General features: G+C 41.5%; 2 protein-coding genes across 5 annotated transcripts in view; one reads left to right on the top strand and one right to left on the bottom strand.

Moving 5' to 3' along the window:
- Positions 1–16,320, top strand: aff1 (AF4/FMR2 family, member 1). 4 transcript variants are annotated; one of them, XM_079364052.1, is made up of 19 exons: positions 2–620; positions 3,484–3,604; positions 4,657–5,448; positions 7,154–7,195; positions 7,568–7,654; positions 8,283–8,316; positions 9,258–9,315; positions 9,683–9,824; positions 9,907–10,872; positions 10,958–11,046; positions 11,192–11,411; positions 11,547–11,635; positions 12,171–12,234; positions 12,351–12,487; positions 12,633–12,704; positions 12,952–13,045; positions 13,182–13,225; positions 13,324–13,562; positions 13,872–16,320. In XM_079364052.1, exons 1-19 carry the CDS (start codon positions 601–603, stop codon positions 13,994–13,996), a joined length of 3,435 nt encoding a protein of 1,144 aa, XP_079220178.1. In that variant the 5' UTR covers positions 2–600; the 3' UTR covers positions 13,997–16,320. The 4 variants fall into 4 exon arrangements, 3 of the variants coding, with proteins under 3 accessions (XP_079220178.1, XP_079220180.1, XP_079220179.1); XM_079364054.1 differs by having other exon boundaries at positions 11,192–11,402; XM_079364053.1 differs by having other exon boundaries at positions 4–620; positions 11,550–11,635.
- The window catches only part of LOC306836766 (uncharacterized protein), a 20,982-nt gene continuing 10,881 nt past the window's right edge, over positions 14,454–24,554 (bottom strand). The window contains exons 31-50 of the mRNA XM_079364051.1: positions 24,384–24,497; positions 24,129–24,244; positions 23,838–23,989; positions 23,556–23,761; positions 23,283–23,460; positions 22,967–23,191; positions 21,933–22,102; positions 21,780–21,850; positions 21,454–21,554; positions 21,220–21,339; positions 20,380–20,517; positions 20,140–20,294; positions 19,950–20,049; positions 19,628–19,863; positions 19,008–19,191; positions 18,650–18,898; positions 18,124–18,306; positions 17,113–17,172; positions 16,712–16,857; positions 14,454–16,616 (exon numbers count right to left, since the gene is read on the bottom strand). Of these exons, the coding sequence (XP_079220177.1) occupies positions 16,572–16,616; positions 16,712–16,857; positions 17,113–17,172; positions 18,124–18,306; positions 18,650–18,898; positions 19,008–19,191; positions 19,628–19,863; positions 19,950–20,049; positions 20,140–20,294; positions 20,380–20,517; positions 21,220–21,339; positions 21,454–21,554; positions 21,780–21,850; positions 21,933–22,102; positions 22,967–23,191; positions 23,283–23,460; positions 23,556–23,761; positions 23,838–23,989; positions 24,129–24,244; positions 24,384–24,497 (2,949 nt within the window). The 3' untranslated portion in view covers positions 14,454–16,571. The remainder of the gene's footprint in view (positions 16,617–16,711; positions 16,858–17,112; positions 17,173–18,123; positions 18,307–18,649; positions 18,899–19,007; positions 19,192–19,627; positions 19,864–19,949; positions 20,050–20,139; positions 20,295–20,379; positions 20,518–21,219; positions 21,340–21,453; positions 21,555–21,779; positions 21,851–21,932; positions 22,103–22,966; positions 23,192–23,282; positions 23,461–23,555; positions 23,762–23,837; positions 23,990–24,128; positions 24,245–24,383; positions 24,498–24,554) is intronic.

The raw sequence follows: 24,554 nt of genomic DNA on the forward strand, positions 1-24,554 counted from the left end.
CAGACTGTAGTCAAACAATTGATAATAGGTTAATCAAATACATGCGTAAAACTAAATAATATGCAGCCTACATAAAGCGGGTATTTGCGGTATGGACTTGTATAAATATAGCTGAAACTTTTAATCCGGACTCATAACAGCACTCTGCTGTGCAAACATAAACACGGATGACTGTACCATGTCTGACGCGGAGGGGTACTGGTGTAAAGTTTTGCCAAACTGTGCCAATGAGGAAAAAACAGTTAATTATACTGGTCTAGACGGACGCATTTGTAATATTTACATTTGTTTAAGCTCATATCAGTAACACAAGTACTTAGGGGATATTTTACTGCAAGTATTTTCTGCTTTGAGTGTATAAAACTGTGCTTGGTCCCCGGGTGGCTGAATGGAGTAGAACAATCCAGAGACTGGGCAGCCCAGAAAGACGCACGGCCAACACACAAGTATCAAACTACGGCGGCCCGACAAGTCATTTAAATGACCTAAATCATCTCCAGCGGGTAAAAAAATGTGACCAAGTGAGGAGGACACGGTGTGGGGAGGACTGTCAGGAACACATGACAACCAACTTTGGTTGTTATTAAAGGGAGGCGCACCATGGACTCTCAGCAGCCGAGGTAGGCAGAGCTAAGCTGCTAGCCTGTTAGCTTCACAGCCTGTTTGTGTGTTTAATTAGCTCGACACGGTTAGCCTGCTGGCTCACTAGCAGCTCCAAGTGAAGTTTAAACAGTCTCAAACTTTGTCAAAGTATAAAAGGGTGTTAATTTCAAGTAGTAAATGTAAAACGGACATAAAGGGCTTTCGGTTTGAGTAACTCGAGGGAGAGGTGGAATCAGCTGGAAAGAGCAGACTGGTGTGATTTTTACCAGCTGGTAAAAAAAGGGGGGGTGGGGGGATGTCATATAGAAACATTAGGATGTATATCTAAATACCTCTTAAATTTAAATACATCGAAATACCTCTTGTATTTGTTGGGTGTCGGGTCAACAAGTTGTAAAAAAAAAAGAGGAGGTGTCTTATGTAATGTAAATGTGTTTTTCCCTTTAAAGCAAGACGAAGAGCAAATTCAACTCACTGAAGTCTTAAATATAATTTTGGGTAATGCTTTATGGACGAGATATGCAGTAGTGTAGCCTAATTCAGGTTACACGCAGGTAAATATGGGGTATTTACCCACTTATTTTACTACCTCCAAAGAGTATACCCATTTTTAAATATAGATTGATGGATAGATGTACTTTATTGATCCCAAGCTGGGAAATTGTGGCGTTACAGCAGCAGGACATCAAACCCACAATGTTGGTTATAAAACAATATATCCTGGAATATAAAGTAGAAAAGCAAACATAATGTACAAAATATAAAAGCTAAGAATACGAATAATACATACACTAAGATTTTCCTTAAACATTTCATCTGGTCAAAAAATGTGAGAAATGAACTGCGACATTTGTACGTGATGTTCAGCTGAATGTAAACATACTTTGCTGGAGTAGATGGATGTGTGCAAAAACAGTGTTGACAGTTGTAAGTGAGCAGTATTGATGTAGAGAAAAATCAATGATCTATTAAAGTGCAATAGTGAGAATAGACAAGTTATCAGCTGAAACTACTGACTAATGATGAGTAAACAGATGGATAAGGGATGGTGAAGGGATGAACCTCCTGCACTGTCTCTAATTGATGTAGTAGACCAGTAAATAGCCTATACTACTGTGCATAATTGGTCTTACATGTCAGTGTTTATAAAAGTGTTTTTTCTTGTCCTGGATGGGGGTCCAGCACAGCCCAAAAAATATAAAACTTTTTCAGCCCCCACTACACCACTGTATGTACGGTATGGCTTTTGAGAAACTCCAGGTTTGCCCCTGTCTTTAGTGGCTCTCCTCCTGTCATGCTAAGGCTTGTATTTATGATGCACTTTGATGATTTTGTTTTTCAAAACATGACATGACGAAACGGGCATAATATACCCCCAGCCATACACTAAAAGCGAACATACAAGAAAAAACAAAAAGTGCATTGTTTGGCACTTTACAATAACAGTCCTAGATCTTCAGTGAACATAGCCTCAATTACTGTAGCCATCACATCATTACCAATAACAATAATAATAAGCCAAGCGCAATGCTTACAAAACAGACAGTCAGCATTAATACAAAAAATAAAATAAATTAAACTGTACTGGAATGCAATTGTCCTTGACAGTTTGCATCTCTCCACCCCCCCGTATCACCCATTTAAGGGGCCTTCTAAGAGGGATACATATTTACCCCACTTCCTTGCATACAGATCTAATTTACCAAGTCGTTTATAAGGCATTTCAAATACTGCTGCTTTCGTCATTTCTACAGCCCATTATTGTGTCGACGGCACTCCCTCATTCTTCCATCTCCTGAGAAGAGATGTGTTTATCCCCTCCCAACAATGAAATTAATTGGGAGGTTGTGGACGATGCTCAGCTCTAGTCCGCTGTGTTCTGGTCCAATACTAACTGAGTTGGCGTTAGAGGAGATCTCCAACAGGACTGTTTGCTGCACTCACTTGCAGACGTGCAGAAAAACAATATTGTCAAACCTCTGTTCAATCATGAAAGTTGATCAATAATTTCGGCTCTGATAATGTTTTCAAGCACTGTTACAGTATGGACATGGAGAAACTGAACAAAATGTCTTGTTTCATGTTTGGTTTTGAAGGTACGTGTTCCTTCACCCCTGGGTGTTACTGTAACAGGACCTGGGACTTGGCAGTGCACGTTACCAGTGGTTTAGTGTCTCAATTAATGAGTGAGTGCTCATCTGTTTGGCTTTATCCCAATTCTGGGATGCTTCGATTGTTGCCATGGATGCATCCCTCTGGGGTGTCTGAGAATGATCAACACCATGATTTTGTAAAGAAAACTTCCCAATTTGAAATCCAGACAAGTCTGAAGTTTAGTTTGGTAAATTAAATGTGTTAATGGGTCTGTTCCTATGAGATCTGTTATTTTCCAACAGCAAACAAACTCTATCTGCCATTGGGATCGTTTCAGGACTATTATTCGTTATCACCCATTTGATGTCTGCCTGGGCCGCCTGTCCTCTTTAGGGACTAACATGAACAGATGTGAATGTTTTGGTGAATCCGCATGGAGTCTGTGGGTCTAATTACGCTTGTCTGTGGCTATGATGGACACTGTCTACTCCCATTAGACTCTGACTCCCCCCCCCCCCCCCCAGATCTGTCTGCGATACGATGCCTTACAGCACTCCCTAAATTTGCTTATCTTAAGCCAAACCTGTCATTACTCTGTGTAGGTTATTAAAACACAAAATAAAAAGACAGTTGTTCTGAAGTGGTATTATGTCCTTAAGAAGGATAATAAATTAGACTTCTATTCGAGCGTTTTTCGTCTAGAATTTATGCATTTAGTGTCACTATATGATGCACTTGTAAATGAAATGCTGATTTTCCAAATATTTCTCGTGTAACGTTCTCCAGTGTGCACAATGAAGAGAGGAACATTCTCCGCCTGCGAGCATGGGAACAAAGGAACCAAGAAGCAAGCCAAGCCAAAGAACTCAACCAAGAGAGCGTGCCACTCTTTGGGCAACCATACAAGGTGAACAACTCTTACCAGAGATCATTTCTATCATTGTGATACCGATTGGTCAACAGAAGTGAGAGCCAATGCAGAGCTTTATCATAGTGCTTTGTTTATTGTACTTTAAATTTCATTCATCAGAAGTTGTCCCAACCTCCCTCCTTTAAAAGAGGAAAGCTATTTCCTGCTTCAGCTAACAGTAACAGCCTGAAGTTGGTGGTGTGAAATAAAAAATGCTGCGTACTTGTCGCTCTCACACTATTTTAATGAACATTTTTGTGAATATTGGGATAATTTCCATCTTCAAACAAAGAACATAACAAAAGAATTGAATGGCAACTTCCTGCGTCTTATAAGAGTGTATGAAGTAGTGCGCCTTAATATGTTTGATTGTTCATTGAGGAGATTGCAGGACCGCTCTCGTCCTCTGGGGCTGCAAACATCTCCCAGTCGTCCATAAATATGATGAGACATTCTGTTTGTAAAGTGAGAGGCAGAAAAGGGTCAGCAAATCGCTCACTGCTGCTCTTAAAGTTTAATTACTGCGAGTGCAGTCTCTGTGCGCCTGATGGTAATTGAAGGCGACTCGGGTGACATCAGGTCCTTTTTTTTTTTTTCCTTTCCTCTGCTGCTTGAAAGAAGAATTTTAGTGAGTCCATCCAACTACACATGTTGGCGGGACAGGCTTATTTTTTGTTTTGTTTTACACTTTGTGACTTGCTAGTTACAGACAGCCGTTTGTATACGAATCAGCCCCTTTTTGCAAAAAACTTAAATCAACTCAACTTCAGCAAATATTTATCCTTTTTTTTTTAACTTCTGCATAATCTTCATTAAAGGTTGAAATGGCTCGCTTTCAATTAGTTAGTGAAACAGCTTGTAAAGAATACTACTGGGAAGCGTAATTTTTCGTAGTAGCAAATATCAGAGGACTGTTTCTTTATGATAACAATTGGCAGCAGTTTAATGCAGTATATGTTGGGGAAAAAGCTTAACACATGTTTCTGTTGTCATTTGAAATTACTCTGTGTTTACCCTGTTTTTTTGTGGTTGTTTATTTTTATTTTTAGACAAACAAGGGGGATGAACTCTCCAGTAAAATCCAGAGGATGCTGGGAAGTTATGAAGATGTGAATAATCCCTATCCAGTTGCTGTTGAGCCATTACCCATTCCTACTTATGTAACCTTCATAAAGTCTGAGCAGGGTCTGACGGACGCAGAAATATCAACACAACCTTCATTCCATAACCAGGTCTGTAACACGTCCAACCAAAGTCAGAGAGCTCCATCAAGTAGCAGCTTCTCCTCTCAGCCCATGAGGACGTCAACCGCTTTTTCTCCTAAAAACTGTGGACACCTATCAACTCTTTCAGCACATCGTCAAAAGAATAGTGAAACCCATTCTGATCACAGGGAGCAGGAGATTTCTTCTCAGTTTCCGGATCCTAAACGAGTACTGTTTCTACACGCCAGTGACCATGAAAACACTGACATGGATACGAAGGACACCTTTGATAGACATCAGCTGCAGAAATCCACAAATGACCCCACTGAGTCTGACTGCACAGTGGAGGTTTCCACATTTAACATCAAACAGTCCCCCAAAGATGCACCCCAGCCTCAGGGCAACAAGGGCAATGCACGACCCTCCCAGACGTTCCCATCACTCCTGTCATGTAAGCAGCCCTGTGTAGTCATGACACAGAAGCCAACAGCGTATGTGCGACCTATGGATGGTCAGGACCAGGTGGGCAGTGAGTCACCTGAGCTAAAACCTTCACCAGAGCCGTATGTACCTCTACCAGAGTTCATCAGCAAATCTGACCAGGGCAAAGGAAAGATAATGCCACAATTTCTGGAGGTGAGTATATTGCCGTCAATCACAATAAATAAACACTAAATAATATCATCTAAAATGAACTTTTGTTGATTTTCTTCCATTACAATATAGAGAGAAAAGGCTGGAGTGGACAGCAATAGATGCGTAGATATGCTTTGAATCTGCAACCTGTAGCTTTTACAAAGTTTTTATTTGTACAAATCAAACAAAGAAAATGTCAAGCTTTTTAGGGTTGTTCTTTAAACAAATCTGTTCAACTCAATTCACTTTTGATTTGTCTCTGTCACACATAACCAGAAACGCAACCTTTGCACCTGCAGCAGCACCACCCCACACCTCCCCCTTACTCTGCTGTTATCAACACTGATCCAGTACAGGATAGTTGTGTGGTTAATCTTTCTCCTTTTTTTTAAACCCGCCTTTAAACTTGAGTGTTTGCTATATAATAAACTTATTTTTTTATGTATACTGTAATTGTCCATGATTTAAAATATAATCAAAAACATTCCTATAACCCGAAACCATTGATCGGCTTATTGTAACCTTGGTTTGGGAAGTTGTGCTTTACAATAATAAAAAGAAAAAACAGAAAGTATAATCTAGGAGAGATGCAACACAGTCATTGAAAAGATATAGGATTGTTATAAGTTAAATATTTTTTACTCAGTTGTATGACTTGGCGTGTGGCAAGCAGTCGTGGCTTGTGAGTGATTGTTCGGTGTATCTGTGTGTGGTCTCAGCTGCCTCTGATAACTTCACCTCTGGCTAAACGGAACAATAAATGAGCTTTGTCACCAACTTACATAACTTCTCTGAGGGCCAGTTAACTGTGACCTTATCTCAAACATTGTTCATTCAGAAGGAAAAAAAAAGAACTGAAAGACAGGCCTAAAAAAAAAAACTGCAGCCTGTTGACTCTACGCACGCAGCCACGCATGCAGCATTTATCTGATGTTGTGTTCGAGATGTAGCTGATGCAGCATGTTGCATCACTATAGTGCAATGTTTGAGTATTTGAGGCTTTTGTTAAAGGTGCTGAAGTTTAAAAAAAATCAGTCTGTATATTATATGCATTGTTTTTTTTAATTTTAAATTAAGACAAAGGAAACCTGGGAAGGAATTCCATAAAGCACTGACATCTCTCCTTTAATACATGTCCACTGGTCTTGCTTGTGCATGTGTGTGACTTATGTCTGTGTGTGTGAGAAGCATGTCTCTACAATGTGATGTGTACAACAGTGTGAACCAGAATTTCCCCCTCAGGGTTTAATAAAGTACATAAAATTAAAAAATAAATAAATAAACCCCCTCTGTTTATCCCTGCTCAGGACAGGCTGTTTCTGTGTCTGTAGCTTTAAATATGTAAATGAGCTGCGTCTGATCACAATGCTTTCAGGAAGAGCTTGGATGGTTCTGGCTTTCTTGTACTATGTTCTGTTGTTTACGGTGAGAAGGCAGACTCCAGAGCAAACGCCTAGCTGTGGGAGTGTCACCGATATGGGTTATTGCCATTTGTGATGTCACAAAGGGAAAATATCCAAACAGCCTGTTTGAACAGTTTTTCAAAAAGATGGAGAGAGGGACTTTTCTCATAATTGGGGAGTTTTTAGACAGACCAGACACACAGATTAGTATTAATTTACAATTCACATAACATGCACTCTTTAATGAACAAATATTTCTATAATGTTTCTGTATTTCAACTCTTTATGTCTCTTCTCAACAGACGAGCATAAATGAAGCTCAGTGTGTGGAGGACATCTTAAAGGTAATCCCGGCTATTGAATCTTTTTCTTTTTTTCCATCCCTACCAATGTTGTTAAAGACATCAGTTAGCAGTCAGTCTGTTGTTTACGTAGTTTGGTTATGCCAATCATCATGTGAAATGGTCCTTTTGTCATCATTCTGGAAATCCCTTCTTCCCATACATGCCTTGTAGTTAACCGTAACGTAATGTTCTTTCAGAAAACTCAAATGTTTCAAAACTTTTTACAGCATAAAAATCCATAAACTAATTAAAGTTAGCAGGACTGGAGAGACTCAAGGGGTGTGCCTGCCTGATTCTGAACAGTATGATCAGAAGATCTTTGTAGTTGAAATGCTCCTCACATATTCCGTTTTGTTTTTCCCCCCTCGACAGGAAATGACACACTCGTGGCCACCACTCCTAACAGCGATACGCACACCTGGCACAGGTGAACCCTCCAAGTCCCCTGTTCAGTCTAAGGTAAGCACTAACACATGTGGAAAGATGAAACGTAGTAAATTTTTTGGGTTTAGTGAATGTGTGACTGCAGCAGGTTATATTCAGAAAAAATCCGAGGTGATTGTGTATATCCTGAGATCTGGGCACAACAGGTGTGTTCTTAGTACATGTCATCAAACTGCTTTGTCCAGTATGTTCTTCTCTGCTCTTACGGTTGTTACAGGTATTGATGTAAAGTCAGAAATTGTAATCCCAACATGAGACTCCTGGAAACCCCCCCTCTTTCATGTGTGAACAAGTGTGGATGATTTAAGGAGCAGTGTCTTTTTATAGAGCTTTTCAGGAGTGAACGTGCAAACAGCTATGAATAGGAGGGTTTTCTGACTAAAACCTATTTGATTTTATCAATTCAGTTTTCAATTCACACATTTTTTTTCTTCTCAGTCCCATTTTCTAATGCAGTCAGGATATCTTAAAGTGTTGGATTGTAAGATGAACACACTTTGGTTCAGGACCCTCGTGTTTTTTGAGGATTTAAGGTGGAGACAAGTTAATGAGTTTTGTGTAAATGTAGCTCTGTGTGGATGGAGCTAAATCAAACAATTGTTTGACCCAGATTAAAGCTTTCTCTTTGTCTCTGTCTTCACAGGAAGCAGAGCGTGTCTCTTCATGTGCAGGTCAAAGTAAGTAATGAGGAAATGAAGCAGACGCATCTGGAAAAAAAAATGACAAAGACCTTTTAGAGTTCATTGTGTATGTAATGATGTTGAAGGCAGATAAATGTCCTCTTTTTTTCACTTCAAACAGGAATTCTTTGGTAACTTTTCAAACCACTATTCTGTTAACTGAGAGCAACAAACCAGCTGGAAGAAACGACCTCTAACTTGATCTCAATTTAAACTCCTGAAGGAGAGACATCATCATTTGCCTTCGTCTCTCTTGTCTATTTAACCATCAGCTTTGAAGTACTTCTAAAACAAGAGGTTGAGTCAGCTCTTTGATTTTAAATGGGAGGTATATTGACTAACATCATACAATCGCAGGTCCAGAGAAATGAGAGCTGTTGCTTCCTGTAACTCAGTAATTCTTAATAAATGCTTTGGTCATCATAAGTTCAAACTTCTGTTTTGTTTTCCCAGTTTGAGACAGAATTAAGAATCCAAACTCAGGTTTAAACTGTGATTTGTTAAGACTCGTCTTACACAAGTTATGCGGTCTGTCTGTACAGTTATTACCTCACTGGTGTTTGTATGCTGTGCTCTGTGGCTTTATAGCTGATTTATATTTGTGTTTGAAATAACATTGAGCAAGAAGAGCAGATTATTTTGTGTGACAGGTTTGGAATGAATTCAGGCCTGAAGTTTGACAAATGCAAATAAAAAGTGTTACACTCACTGAACCATTGAAATCCAATACAAGTCTGACTGCCTGATGTAAATGAGATGGGTATGTTAGTGAAGCTCCTTTGACAGCAGTGATGCAGTGTTTTGACATTGATGCTGATATCAGTTGATGTACAGACTGTGCTTATTCATGTTGAATCTCTTTGAAAAAAAAAGACTAGATAGCTTACTTGTTTTTTTTTCTTCATTATTCCAATGTTTGTTTTCTCTGTTTTTCCCAGAAAATTCCGATTCCTCCACAGATCCATGTCAGCCCCCCCAGCAGAGCTCTTTATCATCGTAAGTGTTTTTTCAAAGTCAGAGTTTTTGTGTCTAATTTAATTAAATGAAATGACTTGAGCTGCCACAGAAAGTCACGGGTACTTAAAGAAGTCACAGACTGTTTCTTAAAGGGGTACTTCACTCGTTGAAACATGAATCTGGAGGGACATTGGTTCATATACTGTATGTTGTAGAAATGTGAAATGTGTTTAAGTTGGGGCCTTCTTGACCGAGAAAAAGAAAAAATGCATCCGTTTCTTCAACCAACATAAAATATGCCAGATGCGCTGTGTGCCGCTCAGCTTAGGCACGTAGGCCACGATGAGTGTGCTCTAATTACAGCTTCACTACGATGTGATACCACTGTGCTGCCTGTGTGCTGTAGGTCATTACAAGCAGCACATTCCAGACGGGTCGAGTCTGCCAGCTCCAGCGACTCAGAGAGCAGCTCCAGATCCGAATCGGACAGTGAAAGCGCCACTGAGGAGCCACCTCGACCCCCATTAAGAAACTCGGTCAAATCTGAGGTCAGTTTTTCTATCTGTATGAGGCCAAGTGAAACAAAAACATGCATTTTCCGTACTTCTAAACCTTTCAATCTTTTTGTAGCTGGAGGCTCCAGCGGTGAGCCATGTTGATTGGCAGTTGGGGAACTGGATCCCGTCCAGTCACAGCTCAAGAAGCGAGAACCAAAGTGTCCCACAGGCCTCAGACAGCCCCTCTCCCAAACCGCCTCGCCCAGCACAGAGCACCGATCACTCGGTTGTGGAGGAAGTCGACCCCAGCAGAACGTCTAAACCTCAGGTTTCTTCTCACCAGAAAGATTCCACTGATGACCTGGGAAAACTCCAGGTGTGTCAAAGTAGCCAAAAAACCCCCTCTGCTGATCGTTTGAGAAAACTTTCATGTAACCCACACTCCTCCAAATCAGCGAAGGCAGATGGCTCAGAAGCCACGCTTGCCTTGAAGTGTGAGGACGTGGTAGCCACACGAGACAAAGACCCATGTTTCACAGACAGACCAAAAGTAAAGACAAAAACTGGACGCAGTAGAAAAAGCAAAGACAGCAGTGACGCTAAAGGAAACGGTGAAAGGACTTCGAAACACAAATTATTTGACAAGCAAAATGTCGAATCAGGGCCTGATGTTAAACGAGTCCTGCATGGTCAGTGTCCATCATGCAAGGTTCAATTCCCTAACCCCTGCTCCTGCCCTGCCCAGAGTCCTGCACAGCTGGATCAGCTGTCTCCTACCCCATCAGTCAAAATTAATTGTAGCAAACCAAAGTCGGAGGCGATCTGCCAGAAGGGCACCAAGAATCCTCACAAGACAGCCCCAAAACTCTCGGGAAAGAATGGGCATGCAGCCAAAAGTACTCAGGACCCTCCCAGGCCTCCTAGATCCCTGCTGGTGAGGATTGATCTAAGTCTCCTTTCAAGAGTCCCTCAGTCCTCAAGCGGCGTCAAGGAGACGGGCTGCAAATCCAAGAGATCGGTGCCAGTCGTCGAGGGTGGAGCTGCTGCTGCTTCAACACACAAACCTAGCAAAACCAGCAAAAAGAGTATACCTCAAAATGTAAGAAGGATAGGGGCGGTTTAAGATGCACTCATATTTTTATTAAAGAAGGTGTTATTCTAATGTGTGACACTTTCTCTTTCAGGTTGAGGTAGAAATTAAAACTGTTCCCAAGAAGAAACTGAGGCTGGAAAACCCGAACACCTCATCATGTCATCTACCTGACAAACTGGAGTACGTGCCCTCGATTAGAGACGTCCAATGTGTCGTTCAGTTCATTTTTTTAAACCACTTATCTGAACTTCAAATGCTCATTTTTATTCTTTGTTTTTGTGCAGCACGTTAATCAAATCAAGCTCTCTCCTCATGTCAACTGCAGATCTTCCAGCGTTTCATCAGAGGGCTTGGAGCGGAAGAAGGCAAAGAAAAAACCTTTGCAGCCGCCTGGGAAATCCAAAGACTGTGAGAAAGACTCAAAGTTACACAACAGCCTGACAGTGGAGGTACAGGAGAGCAGTAAGAAGGCTGCTGATAGCAAAGACTCACGGAAGAACAAGAGACGCAGTGGAAAGCCCTCCGAGTGTGCACAGGTGGAGAAGGTGATGTCATATTAACCCATGGGGGGGGGGGGGGTTTCAGTATTTAATTAACTAATGACTTTCTTTCAAGAGACAAGCTGTACGTTCTCCTGGTTGTCATGGTTTCATGAAGACATTTCTGTCCTGCCATCCAAGCAGAAGCTCCCGAAGAGCAGCGCGGCGTCCTCTTCACGGTCTACCAGGGAACCTTTGACCCCAAGACCCCTGCTCCGGTTAGAGGACAGGTAAAACGTTTCAGATATTTGCGATAGTCATGAAACATTTTATTTTTGAATCCGTGATGCCCACATTATTAAGACTCCCATGACCAATTTTTGGTGTTTTGATTTTGGTGCCACCCTGTGGACAAAGCGTCATGTCGTCTCTTTATTCTGAATTTATGCTCAAACCTTAAAGTATGGTTTGTTTTTGAACAAAAATCTCATCCTGCTTTTTTAAAAGTCAGACATATCACTGATTGATTTCAGTTTATTTATATCAGTGTGAAACTCCTCAAAGAAACTTTAAGTCAAATTTAAAATGTTCTGTGTACCTTCAGGAACAACCGGGAGGATTTTTTTTTGGGGGGGGGGTTCAAAGTTGACGCAAACTCCCACTTGGACTGTAACAAACATGTTCGACCATAACTCAAGAGGAGGGCCATTTTAATCTTAAGAACACTTCTCTGGCTTTAGTTTCACTCTGATGTTTATGGAGAAAAAGAAAGATTCTAATTCTGTTAACATTGTGTTGAATCTAACGCACTAGTTTCACCTGTAGGCAGTATCCAGTGAAGCATTACATAAAGGAGGCCAAAAAACTGAAGCACAAAGCAGATGCAGAGGTATGTTTCTCTTTGTGTCGAGCTCTTTTCTCCTGATAAAGAAAGTCCTGCAGTGTGACCCTTAAAACCTGTAACTTCAATGTGTGTGTTTTTTTTTTTTTTTTTAATCTTTTTAGTCAGATAAGCTGAATAAAGCGTTCATCTACCTGGAAGCAGCCATGTTCTTTGTTGAGAGTGGAATAGCCATGGAAAAAGATCCACAGATCTCAACGTCTTCCTACACCATGTTTGCAGAGACGGTGGAACTGCTCAAGTAAGAAGGATGATCTGCACCGTGTGAACCTTTTTAGAATTGTGACAGTGTGTGATTGCAAAACAGAACAGATGTTTATTTAAAGCAAAGTCAAAAACGAAGGAACAGCATGAAGGTTTTAGTTTAACGCTCTCTGTTGTCACAGGTTTGTGCTGAAACTTAAAAACCCAGTGGACCCCTCAGCCCCGCCTCCAGAAAAGGACTTTTTAGCTTTATGGTGAGTGTACTTCAAGTTTCTCCACAGAAGTTATGCTTTACCTCTTGTACCTTTTTGTTTGTAAATCTGTCACCATCGACACTTTAATGTAGGTATTAGCTGTCAATGACACACTGATCTGTAACTTCAGCATTAGTATTTGTAGGTGATAAAAGGGACATGACATGTCTACCTGTCTGGTTTGTGTTTGCTTTGATGAGTCTCGTCAGTTTAATGTCATCAAATAACATTTAATCATGTCTTGTAGTTTGAAGTGCCAGTCTCTCCTGCAGATGGCGATGTTTCACCACAAACAAAAAACTGCACTCAAGTACTCCAAGATGCTCTCTGACCACTTTAATGTGAGTGAAGCTTTCTCCACAGCTCCTACTTTCAAGTCCAGTTTTTAATACATGTGAAATATTCACGATTGTCTGAAATGTCATCAGTTAGAAATAAAAAAAACAATCACCTTTCCTCATTTATTTCCTTTTTCAGATCTCGGCCCAGAAAACCCCAGATCCCTCTTGTTCAACATCAAAGTAAGTCTCCTGCTTTCACTTTGTGGACGTGTTCCATTTTGTTAAAGTGTTACACATGATGGTCCTAAATCCTTTTTTTTTTAACCTGTGTCCTTTAGACCCTCAGACACCCCGTCCCCCATGCCCAACCTGCCCTCTCCAGCAAACACATCCTGCAGCTCAGGTCCAGGCTCTAACCACAGCGGCAGTGGCTTGCTTTTGGACCCCATCGGCGGCTCTGTGGCGTTTCCCCAAGCTATCGAGCGGGTGGCTTTCAACTACGTCAACATCACCACCTTATTCCTGAGCGCTCATGACATCTGGGAGCAGGCTGAGGAGCTGGCACACAAAGGCAGCGGTAAGAAACACATGAAGAAGACGCACCATCAGGAAACTTTACTGCTCTACTTTACTTTACTCAGCGTGGTGGTTTCTAGAATTAGAGAAAGTAAAATCCTGAACCAAAATGCTACTGTGACATTTTGGCAGCTTTTGTCTTCACATTTAATAACTGCAGAGTCCATTCAAAGGGTTATACTAAAAACATGGATGCCCTGCTTCAGAGGCTAAACGACTCACATGAACAACCTTACCTGCAGAAAGTAAAACAATGATAAGACTTGAAGACGGATCATGAACGATGATATCACTTCATATCATGTTTCAGGTTTGCTGACAGAGCTGGACACAGTGGTGGGTCCGTTGAGCCTGACGTCCAGCATGGGCTCGATGGTGCGTTACACCAGACAGGGGGTCCACTGGCTGCGCCTGGACAGCCTCAAGGTAAAGTGACCAACACGCTGCCCACTCTCCAGGCCCGCCTCTCACCACCTTCACGTCACTGCAGCCACGTCGATGATGAGCTGGACTTTCCCTCGTGGCGTGTGCAGGTCGTATTTTTCTTTACACGGATTTGAACTCATCTCATCCAAAAGAAGTGAACACGGAGGTCGTCTCGTGTGTCCTCGAGGATATTCGCTGATCGTTGCACTTGTTTTGTTTTTTTTTGTCTCATGGCCACCTTATAGTTTCTCTCTGGCACTTTTTATAAACCAGGATTACTTCTGCTGTAATCCACATATTTCACGTCTCGCACATTATGTTCCTCGATCTGCATTTACAAGTCAAGCCTCTGTAAACGAACCATCATGTATACATATATATACCACGTCAAGGCTCATTTATATAACGCTGCATTATCATGTGTTTGGGTGCAGGTACTGACACTAAATCTTTCACTTTAAAAAAAAAAAAAAAAAAAAGTTTTGCTACCATAATTGGTAAACAATAGCTTCTGATTGGGCAGTAATCTGGAGACCCTTCACGTCAACGAAGTACACATTACATCATTGTCATTATTACTTTGATTGGATTCAGGGATTTCATATTGTTTTTAATTTTCAACAATCACTTTAAAGATTCAGATCTTCATGAAGTCCAGTGCTGGTACCATTTATATCAACATGTGTAACTCAAACCAGTCCGATCAGAGTGAAGTCAGAAAGTGCCCCATATAAAGTCTCCTTTCAGTTGTAGAATTGTAGTTGATCCTTAAGTTGCATTTGTGTTTTCAGACTTCCTCTTTCTGATGAGGAGAAATAAGAATTCTGTTCGGCCTCTCAGGACTAAACACAGGCTGAATGGGAGTCGACCTTTTTGAGGTCGTGGCTCTTTAACATGAAGTCCGAACACTTTCTACACATTAATCATGAAATGAGGCGACTTGTCAGGGAAGATACATCAGAATGAGGTTTTTAGATTGAATGGAAAGCTGTGCAGTTTGGTCATTTATGAATGAAGAAGTATGCCTGTATCCAGTGTTAGCGTAGCATCGGTGCAAATTTAAAGCATTAGCATTTCTTCTGACAGTTCATCTGTTGTCCGGTGCTTCTATAACACGCTGTTCTGCATCTTGGTTTGTGTCTGAGTGGATGATGATCAGAAATGTTTGAGATTTGATGGATGTTAGAATCCTGTTTTGGCGTGGGGATGTGGAAGAGATGACTTGGCCGATGAGTAGTCGCTAGTTTGTCAGACCAAAGCAGACAAAAATGTTATTCTTATCATCCTGTTTAAAAAAAAAAAACAACGAATATTTTGCACTTGTTCCTCCTCCTAATGTAAAAAACATTTCTCTCTGTTGTAACTTGCAAACCCTGAACAGGAGGAGTACATTTGACATCCCTGACTTTCTTTGGATGAAGTTGTGGATGTAGACGTTCAAATTGGCCATTTTTTAGTTACCTTTCAAGTGTAGTGGAGCTGCTACAGTCGTTAAACAAATCTGAAACCACAGTCGTTTCCTTTTTTCACTTTGAGCACCTGTAAGCTGCTCTCCTCCGTTCCCCACACTTTGGTTAGGCAGCATAAAGTTAACTTAATCTGTGGGAGTAGATTGAATGGCCCAAACTACAGCTGACTACAGACTGCACTTTGTTTTAATGTCGTAGATTTCAGAGTGTTTTCAAACATACACAATGATGTCATCGTTTACTTGTGTTGACTCTTTGTTTATTGTCACTTTGCCTCTAAGCAATAAAGCTGTTTGGTTGGCTCACATTTTTGAGTGAGGATGACATAATGATACGAATGGGGACACAGAAATCAAAGATAATCAGTATGAAATAATGAGGTGGGTTCGATTTAGGTTTCGACGTGTTGGCCTGTATATTGAGTTGCTGTGTTCGTACTCATCCACCATGAAAGGGTTAAACGAGGATCACTAAGTAGTCGTGACTTTTTTTCCTGACATAAACAATAAAGTGGTGTTTTTTAATTAAGGAACAAATTCACAGGTGCCATGGCGTATGGGATTATTTTTTTTACCACAAATGTCTTCACTGCTAATTAGGTAAATTTGGCTCCATCCATTCATGAACAGAGCAACTGTAAGCATTTCTTTTTTTGTTGTCTTTTCCAACCTGTGGATTTATTTCCATCATCCTTAACTGTCGGTGCTTAATTTATGAATTAATCTGCAACAAGTTTACACTTCTTGTCCTAATAATTATTTACTGGAAAAATGTTCAGAACGAAGGATGCCTTTTTTTCATTTTGTGAAATGTGTAAAGAATTTGTGTTGCAGTGTACAGAGATGAATAAACACTGGAAATGGATTGATTGTTGTTTATTTTTTCGTAGGACAAAAAAAGAAAAAGAGAACGGTCAATGACAAAGACAACATTTCTGAATGGACACGTAGCACGCGTTGCTGTAAACATGATGAAATTTAACCTTTTAATGTATCACTGTATATACAACACAGATGTCGTTTTTTTAAGACTTCAAAGTTCTACAAAATCCATCAGCACTGATTCTTACAAAAAAATTAAACTTAAAAGAACTGTACAAAACTTGAGTGATGCTCTTATGTGTCTGATTCTCCTCCAAAGTTAGGGTTGTTGAAAGCAGGCTGAAAGAGAAAAACAATCATGCACCTTTAGTGTTTACACTGAATGATAAATGATAAGTCTCCACGCGACCATAACAGAGCAGACAGTTACTTACCACGTCAACGCGACTGGTTGTTCTTGTTGGCAGACTCAGGCTGCTCAGTTTATAACCCCGGACTCTGAACACATAGTAGAGCAGTCCAAATATCAAGGTGACAATCACAACGGCTGCAATGATGGCGCCGGCTATCACCCCTCCATCTGTACAAAAGAAACAGATGTTTGTTTGTGTTTTCAGTGCAGCCTGTTGCATGTAAATCTGTGTCTCTTGTTGAGATCTTTTACTTTGGCACTGGAGGACAGCAAAAGGTACAGACGACCAAAGTGAGCAAAAGAACGTAACAAAGTTTTCCGGTTAAACACTAGCGCACACTAGCAGCATTTAGCCATGTCTGCTGAGATGCCAATAGGCCAAGTTAAACGTAAACGTTGTATTTGGAAGTTATTGACACTTACTGCTGCCCCCAGGACCGTCAGTGGGAAAAACTGGATTACCGCCATCATCTGTTGTATAGTCTGAAATTCCATTTGGAAAAGAGACATTAATTAACTGCACAGCATAATACATTTCTCAGCTCGTTGAAACAACCTTTTCTTTTTCACTGAAATGGCAGAAAAGAGCCTTTAAGCCTCTTAATTCTATCAAAACAGAATCATCATCACGAGGAAGTTTCTCTAAGTATTTGGGTGTTTGATAAGATTTGCTCACTGTGCAGGAGACTTGGGTCAACAGATGTGAGCCCTCAGCAGCCCTGACTTAATGATTGGTCTCGTCACTTTGTAAGCAAAGAGTTTATTTTATTATCTTGTACCTATCTTATATTTACACCTGTAAGTGGAGTGCACATTTATGAAACTGTATTCAATGGAAATACATTAAAACATATAAATATTTGTTAACTTTTCCTTCTCTGATTTTCAGGTCAGTTTAGAGCAGTGTTTCTCAACTGGTGGGTCGGGACCCAAAAGTGGCTTGTGGAGCCTTTTTAGTCGGTCAAATTTTTCAACATGTTTGTGTTTCATGTTTGGTACCGTCTGAGGTCCAAACTGTCCACTTTTTCATTGAACAAATATGATTGGTTTAAAAACGTCTTTAATTCAGGTCGTAATTTTTCATGAAGGAGTTGGTGGTGAGTCCTGAGGCGAGACCAGTTAAAAACCACGGATATAAAGAACCTACAAAATGTGTAAGTGACCACCTACACTGGATCTTTGTTTGAAAATGAAGTATCATCATTTACATCATTGCTGTCTGAAACTATTCTTCTATTCTTATTCCCCAACTTGGTTGGTAATGTTTGGTAATAAACAAAAAAGAAAGAAGCCAGAAAAAAGTCTTCTCTACAACCTGATATGCCGTCACAGTCAAAAACAGAGTTTAATGAAATAAATCATGTGTGGTCCTTATTGTCCACAAACCCTGATCCACTCATTTAAGACGTGGACGTTGAATCAATGAATCCTTACACTGGCGGTGTTTGCATACGAAGCCTCTCTTTTGCAGACAGTTGTTGTCGTTCCAGCGTCCGTCCGCGTACATCTCCACACAGTTCTCTTCAGCCACGTCTCCCGGGTGAAACGCTGCATTCGGCTCACCTTGAGCCCAGTTAAGGAAGCCAAGAGACGTCCTGTCCGTCCAGCCCCAGCCAACTGGAAAATCAAACACAAGCGGTTGAGTGGAGACAAAGTTTGAGGCACATGGTATTCAAATGGAGACTGTGGTCATAATGTCGTCATTGTTTATTTAACCTTGTTTCTCTTGTTTTTGTTTGTGAGGGAGGGAAGGGTTTTTACTTTGTTTTCTAATGTCACTGAAGTTACCTCTCTTTGGTTTAGTACATTGACATTTATGCACCCTGAAGTTAAGTTTCAGTGGCTGTTTGGGACTTGGGGAGGAAATGGGCTTTTTCTACGTTGTGCCTCAGCCGCCTCATAAAAACAGTGATTCCAACATTTTGAACGAGGGCATTTTGTTGCACGTTTGAACACTCACAGTTGCTGTCCCGGGTGAGGCCGATCCAGACGTTGTGATTTTTGGTGTAGTTGAGGTTCCTGACGAATTCCACCTCCGCTCTGCTGTGGAGAGACACCATCTCTGCCCTGATGCCTTGGCAGTAATGTCGAGAGTCCGGCCAAGAGAAACCCTGTTCACCGTCGTACACGATGTAACAGTAGCGGCCGTAGGGTACCCAGAATGGCAGACACTTTCCGTCACCAGGGGCAGGAGTGGGCGGAGGTTTCTCTGTGAGATGATAAGTTGCATAATCAGCAACAACTCAAGTTTTAGACGTGTCTGTATAGCACAGGGCCTAAACAGACTTTAGAATCAGGATGAATAAATAGTGAGATACCTGAGGAGATCTTGCAAATGTAAGGTTTGACGAAGTCACACTTGGTGTCGTTCCAGGTCCCGTGGAAGTGACGTGAATTGTGTATGCTGACGCAGCCTTCGTCTTTTATGTTGCTGGGCTCCCCTGGTCCCCACTGAGTGAAGAAAACTGGCCAGCCATCCGTCCACATGTAGGAGCCGTCCTCCTGCAACACGAGGAAGTAGAGGACGTGTTAGCCCATCATGATGTAGTCATGTCTATATTCAGAGTTTTGGTAGAATCCGCTTGTGTTTGAGGCAAATCTCTTCCAGCTATTCTCAATCCAGGAGGTCAAAATAATTGTATTTGTTGAAAAGCAAAAATGAAAAAAAGGGTCTTCTGTAAAAAAAAAAAATAAAAAAAATAAAAAGCAGTTGTTCGGCTCTGTAGAGATCTCAGACTTTTTTTCTACTCTTTTTATTTACAACACAATGCATTGATTTAAGCTAGGATATTTTATCTGGTAAGGAAATAGACTGAAATGCATACTGGCGCCTCTCTATGACCTTCATAAACTAAGGTGACCATTGGAAACGGTTCCTTCTGACTTTTAACAAGATTTCATTTGAAATGTCTCTGTGAAATTATCCCAGGAACAGAACCTTGCGCCTGAGTCCGATCCAGGCGTCCTCTTTGCCGTTAAGAACCACTCCAGCGACGAAGGCCTGATCGTAGCTCATGTCGATACTGGCCAGGTTTCCTCCCTGCTGAGCGCAGGCCGTCTGAGCATCATCAAAGGTCGCCTTCTCCTCCACCAGCTTGTAGCAGTTCATGTACCAGGAGATGTAGCCGGCTGGGCAGGGGTTCTTGGTCGGGGGTGGAGGGTCGATGCTGCTGGCTGATATGGATCACAACAGAGTTACTACAGTTTCTGTAGTTAGTGCTATTTTAGCATGAAGAAGACGGTTGGGATTGGTTACTGACATTTCTTCCTGGAGCAGACGAAGCTGTGATCCTTATGGCAGGCGTCATCGTTCCACTTCCCGCTCACCAGGTGGTTATGAGCCAACGCCACACAATGCTCCTGTCGAAGAAAACGAGCAAAGCTTCAAGCTTTCTGACTGTGAACATGAGAGTTTGAAACACAGTGTAAACATAATGGAAGTCTCCTCACCGCTCCTCCTGCATTGTTGGGCTCCTTGTCGTTCCAGTTTGTGTAGAGCACAGGGCTCACCCCGTCACTCCACGCATACTGATTCTCCACCAACAGATCGGACATGCCGATCCAGGTGGGGAGCTCCAGGTCTCTCAGGTAACTGGACACAAAGTCTAGAGAGGAGAGGAGCCAAATGAAAAGAGCAGTCTCTTTGGCCTGGAGCCACTTAGATGTTTTATTCTCCTAGAATTAGCTCACCATTCTCGTACTGGCTATCAATGATGGCCAGCTCTCCTCCTTGGTCTTTGCACCAACTGCGAGCGTAAGACCAGTTGGCTTTGATTTCTCCTTTCTTCCCTTTGAACATGAAGCACTTGTTGTTGAAACGAAGCCAACCTGAGTGAGGAAAGAGTACGATTTTGAAACAAGTTCACACATTATACACATGCACATCCATTATGAGGCAATTACATGACATATATATAGATTTGTTATATACTGTATATTCACATTAAGATTTATTCTATTCAAACACTGGTTGTGTTTGAATAGGTTTGTGTTTCAGACACTTTTTCTTAGAATTATGATGATGTCAGATGTTAGACTTGTAAAAAACACATGCTAGGAGTGTGTCATTTCATAAACCTTAAAAAAAGGTCATCATATGAAACAGCTGTTCAGTGAAGTATCAGTTAACCAAGAAGGTTAATTAACCGTTTATTAATGATGGCGCCCCCCTGTGGACAAAGTAGCACATCTTATCTATCTTATCTCTTCTTGTTCTGTATGTGTAAATCTAGTCTTCTGTTTCTCCAGTGAAACATCCTTCACCATCAGTCTTTACTGTCAAAAATGTAAACAAAGGCCCTTGACACTGTCCCTGCGATAGAAAATACGAAGTACAAATAATCAATCCTCTTCCTGATGGTCTGGCTTGTTTCGTAGCTTATAAAGAGGCCTGAGGAGGATTCATTTCAGTCTGTAACATAACCCCTCAGAGAAGCTGCAGCTAGTACACGTTTGTATAACAAGCGACCTCAATGATGCTATATTACAGATTTTGTTCACTGTACTTTGTATTTTAAAATGATTTGTCACCTGCTGGGCAGTTGCCCTCCCAGGGCTGTGTGGGTGGAGGAGGGGTGTGGATGTCTCCAGGGTACTTCTTACAAACATAACCTGCTCCAGCCCGTCCACAGTTGGCATCGTTCCATCCACCTTAATAACAAGCAGGAGATCGTTGTTGACATCATCAACACACACAATAAAAAAAACAAGATCGACAGTATTTGAATTGTTTTTATTTGTATTTTTTAATTGGAGTGCCAGTACCTTGATGTCTGTTCATCTGCACACACTGCTCCTCCCCATTTGCGTTGTTGGGTTCACCCGGACTCCAGTGAGTGTATGTCAAAGGGGAGGAGTCCAACCACCTGCATAGATTAAAACATCTTTGTACAAGGCTTCTGTGTGTATCATAGAAATGAGCTGTTTTACATTCTGCACTGAATTGATCTGAACGGTACTCCACATGTTACGTATCTACCCAAATCATTCAAGTTCACCTAAAAGTAATCCAAACTCAAATAATCAAAATGATCTGTTTTTAAAGAGATTTGCCTGTCAATCATTCTCCCATCACTGAAAAGTACACTTACATGTATTGTCCACCTGCAGTGCCAAACATCCTCAACCCAATCCATGATGCAGAAACCTCACCTGTTCCCACCTACAAAAGAAAAACAGCCTTATTCATGTCACTGTTGAACCATACAACATGTTCTACTGTCATGTGAAGTATATATACGTACCATGCTGTTTACGTACGCCTGTTCATCTTTGTTGTGGATGGAGACGAGCAAGGCCTTCTCAGCATGGCAGCGTCTCGCGGCCGTGTGGAAGTCCACCACGTCAGTGTCATTGTAGTAGTAGCAGATGTTGTTGTTCTTCCTCCAGCCGGGGTTTGAACCACAATCAGGAGCTGAGGGCGGAGACAAGCAAAACAAATCGGTCGGTTCAGCCAATGGAAATTTAAGAGCTTTTTTTTTTTTTTATAATGATCAACTCAGTGAAAAGAAAAACAACAACATTGAACGACGGATCGACATATTAGAAATGCTCTCCTCAAAACCTTATATCAATCTAGTAAGAGGCAAAAAGGTGCCTGGTGTTCAGATGAGCCTTAAGCTTTATGACAGACAGCTACAACATATCCACCTGTCAAGCAAGTTAGCCACACCACTGATTGGGTTTATTATATTCATAATTACCGTATATGAGAAAAGAGAAAAAAATCAACCCATTCCACATTTGCTTAAATTTTAAACAACAGAGTCCGCTGCTTAGTAACAACACAATTATTTGTTTCAGAAAGAACCAATTTTACTATTCATGATATAATATTAACTCACCAGTTTTTACTGAAAGTTCTTGCGAGGAGTTTTAATCGTGTACTGTATTTATCTCATTATCAGTAATCATTCTTATGTAAAACTTTTAAAAAAAAAATCACTTTGAGGCCACAGGCCTTTAATATCACAGCAAGAGAACATTCAGGCTTTCTGCTGATTGTCTCTTTTGCTTTTTTTTTTTGCTTATAAAGAGGCCTCAGTATTTATTTGAGTGAGTTTCTTTACCAGCTAAAAGTCCTCTCAGGAGCTCTCACCTGACTAATCAGCTGATATTAAACATATTTATGAGACATTTTACTGTCTGGAAAAGTTTAAATCTCAGTCGAATACGTACGTTGAATTTAAGTGTAAAAACAGTTTGGCCTTAAATATCTTTGCTGGTTCAGCTCTGTTTAACAAACCCAAACAAAAACACATGGCTCGGGATGCTCTACCTGGGACAGGAGGCGGTTCGACTGGGGGCAGGATAGGAGTCTTTCCTTTAACGATCATGCAGATCCAGTCTTGGTGAGCGTCACAGTTGAGATCGTTCCACCAGGAGAAGGTACCGTTGGTAGTGCTCACCATCTCCACACACTCTTCACGTCCCTCGTGGTTGTTTGGCTCCCCGGGACCCCAGTTTGTGTGGGACAGCGGTGTGCCATCGCTCCAGAAATAACCTTTAGGATGAAAATAAGGTGTGTGTTTTTTTTATTGAATCCGAATTAGCCTTCACCAGGGTCCATGTTAGAAAACACACATTTTACTGACCTCCTTCTGTGGGGTTGTGTTTGAGGCCGATCCACTTGCTGGTGCCTTTGCTGTAAAGAGCTAAAAACTCTTCCTCCTCCTGAGTGTGGATGCTGACCAGGTTAGCTCCTCTGGAGATGCAGTCCTCATTTGCTGCTCCCCAGCTTTTCTTTTGAGACCATTTCACATCATGGAAGAGCTGCAATGAATAAGACAATAATGAATAAACAAGCATTGATTTTGACAGTCATGGTTTAATCTGTTTTTGTTTTTGTTTTTTTAAAGTTTTTATACCTTGTAACAATGTCTGAAGTGAGGCAGAGCCGTCCAGCTATCAGCACAGCCCTGTGCAGGAGGAGGAGTCGCGGGCTTGGTGGGTGGAGTGATGTCAGGTCTGGGTTTCTCACAGATGAAGGAGTATTTCTCAGTGCACTGCTTGTCATCCCAGAAACCTCCAACAGCACCGGTTGCCATGGCCACACATGTACCGTCCCCGTCATCTACAAGTAAAAAAAGACATTGGCGTTATCTGATGTGTCTTCATCATCCTGTCTGTTTGTGCTGTTCGGTCCGTACCTGGCTGCTCTCTGTCCCAGTGAGTGAAGGTCAGCGGTAAGCCGTTGTCCCAGATGTAGTCCACCCCTTCACCTTGTCCTCGAGCACGCAGGCCGATCCACCACATACCGGTCTTTCCCGTCAGCGCCACTGTAAAATGTGCCTGCTCATATCTGCAGTGAAACACGGACACACCAGTTGAATTAGAAACTCCGGTCAACCAGACCGTGAGAGAGACTGAAAGATGATTGTTCTGTTTTACGAGTTGACACTTATGATATTTGGATATTTTTTTCTTTCCGTGTAACTCACATATCTCCGATGTGCAGCAGAAAGCCGTCCTGCTCGTCACAAAAGTTCTTAGCGTCTGACCAGCTCCTGCCAGTCTCCTCCATCCAGTAGCAGGCGTAGCCGTAGGCGTCCCAGCCCTGACATTTATTACAGAGGTGAGCAGTGATTTCTAACCACACATTACACAATGACAAGTGCAAGCTGTGTTGATATTATAACATATATCTACACACGGAGGGGGCAGAAAAATACAGTTCTCGGTTGAATTGGTCCTACCTGGGGGCATCCGTACACAGTCGGTTTCACAGAGGGCACTGGGTAATGAGCTTTGGCCTTTTTGCAAATGTAGGTGTTGAGTTCTGAGCACGATACGTCGTTCCATCGACCACTCTGAAACAAAGATGAACCAGGTACTTGCTTGAGTTTCCAGGCGTGTTACACTTCGTA

Source organism: Symphodus melops (assembly GCF_947650265.1).
Source record: "Symphodus melops genome assembly, chromosome: 16".
Classification (NCBI taxonomy): Eukaryota; Metazoa; Chordata; class Actinopteri; order Labriformes; family Labridae; genus Symphodus; species Symphodus melops.

What these genes read in the sequence shown, in the direction of transcription:
- aff1 (XM_079364052.1), top strand. Translation starts at nt 601, where the DNA reads ATGGACTCTCAGCAGCCGAG. An exon ending in ATGGACTCTCAGCAGCCGAG is followed by an intron (nt 621 to 3,483) that starts GTAGGCAGAGCT and finishes AACGTTCTCCAG; the next exon opens with TGTGCACAATGAAGAGAGGA. An exon ending in AAGGACTTTTTAGCTTTATG is followed by an intron (nt 12,705 to 12,951) that starts GTGAGTGTACTT and finishes CATGTCTTGTAG; the next exon opens with TTTGAAGTGCCAGTCTCTCC.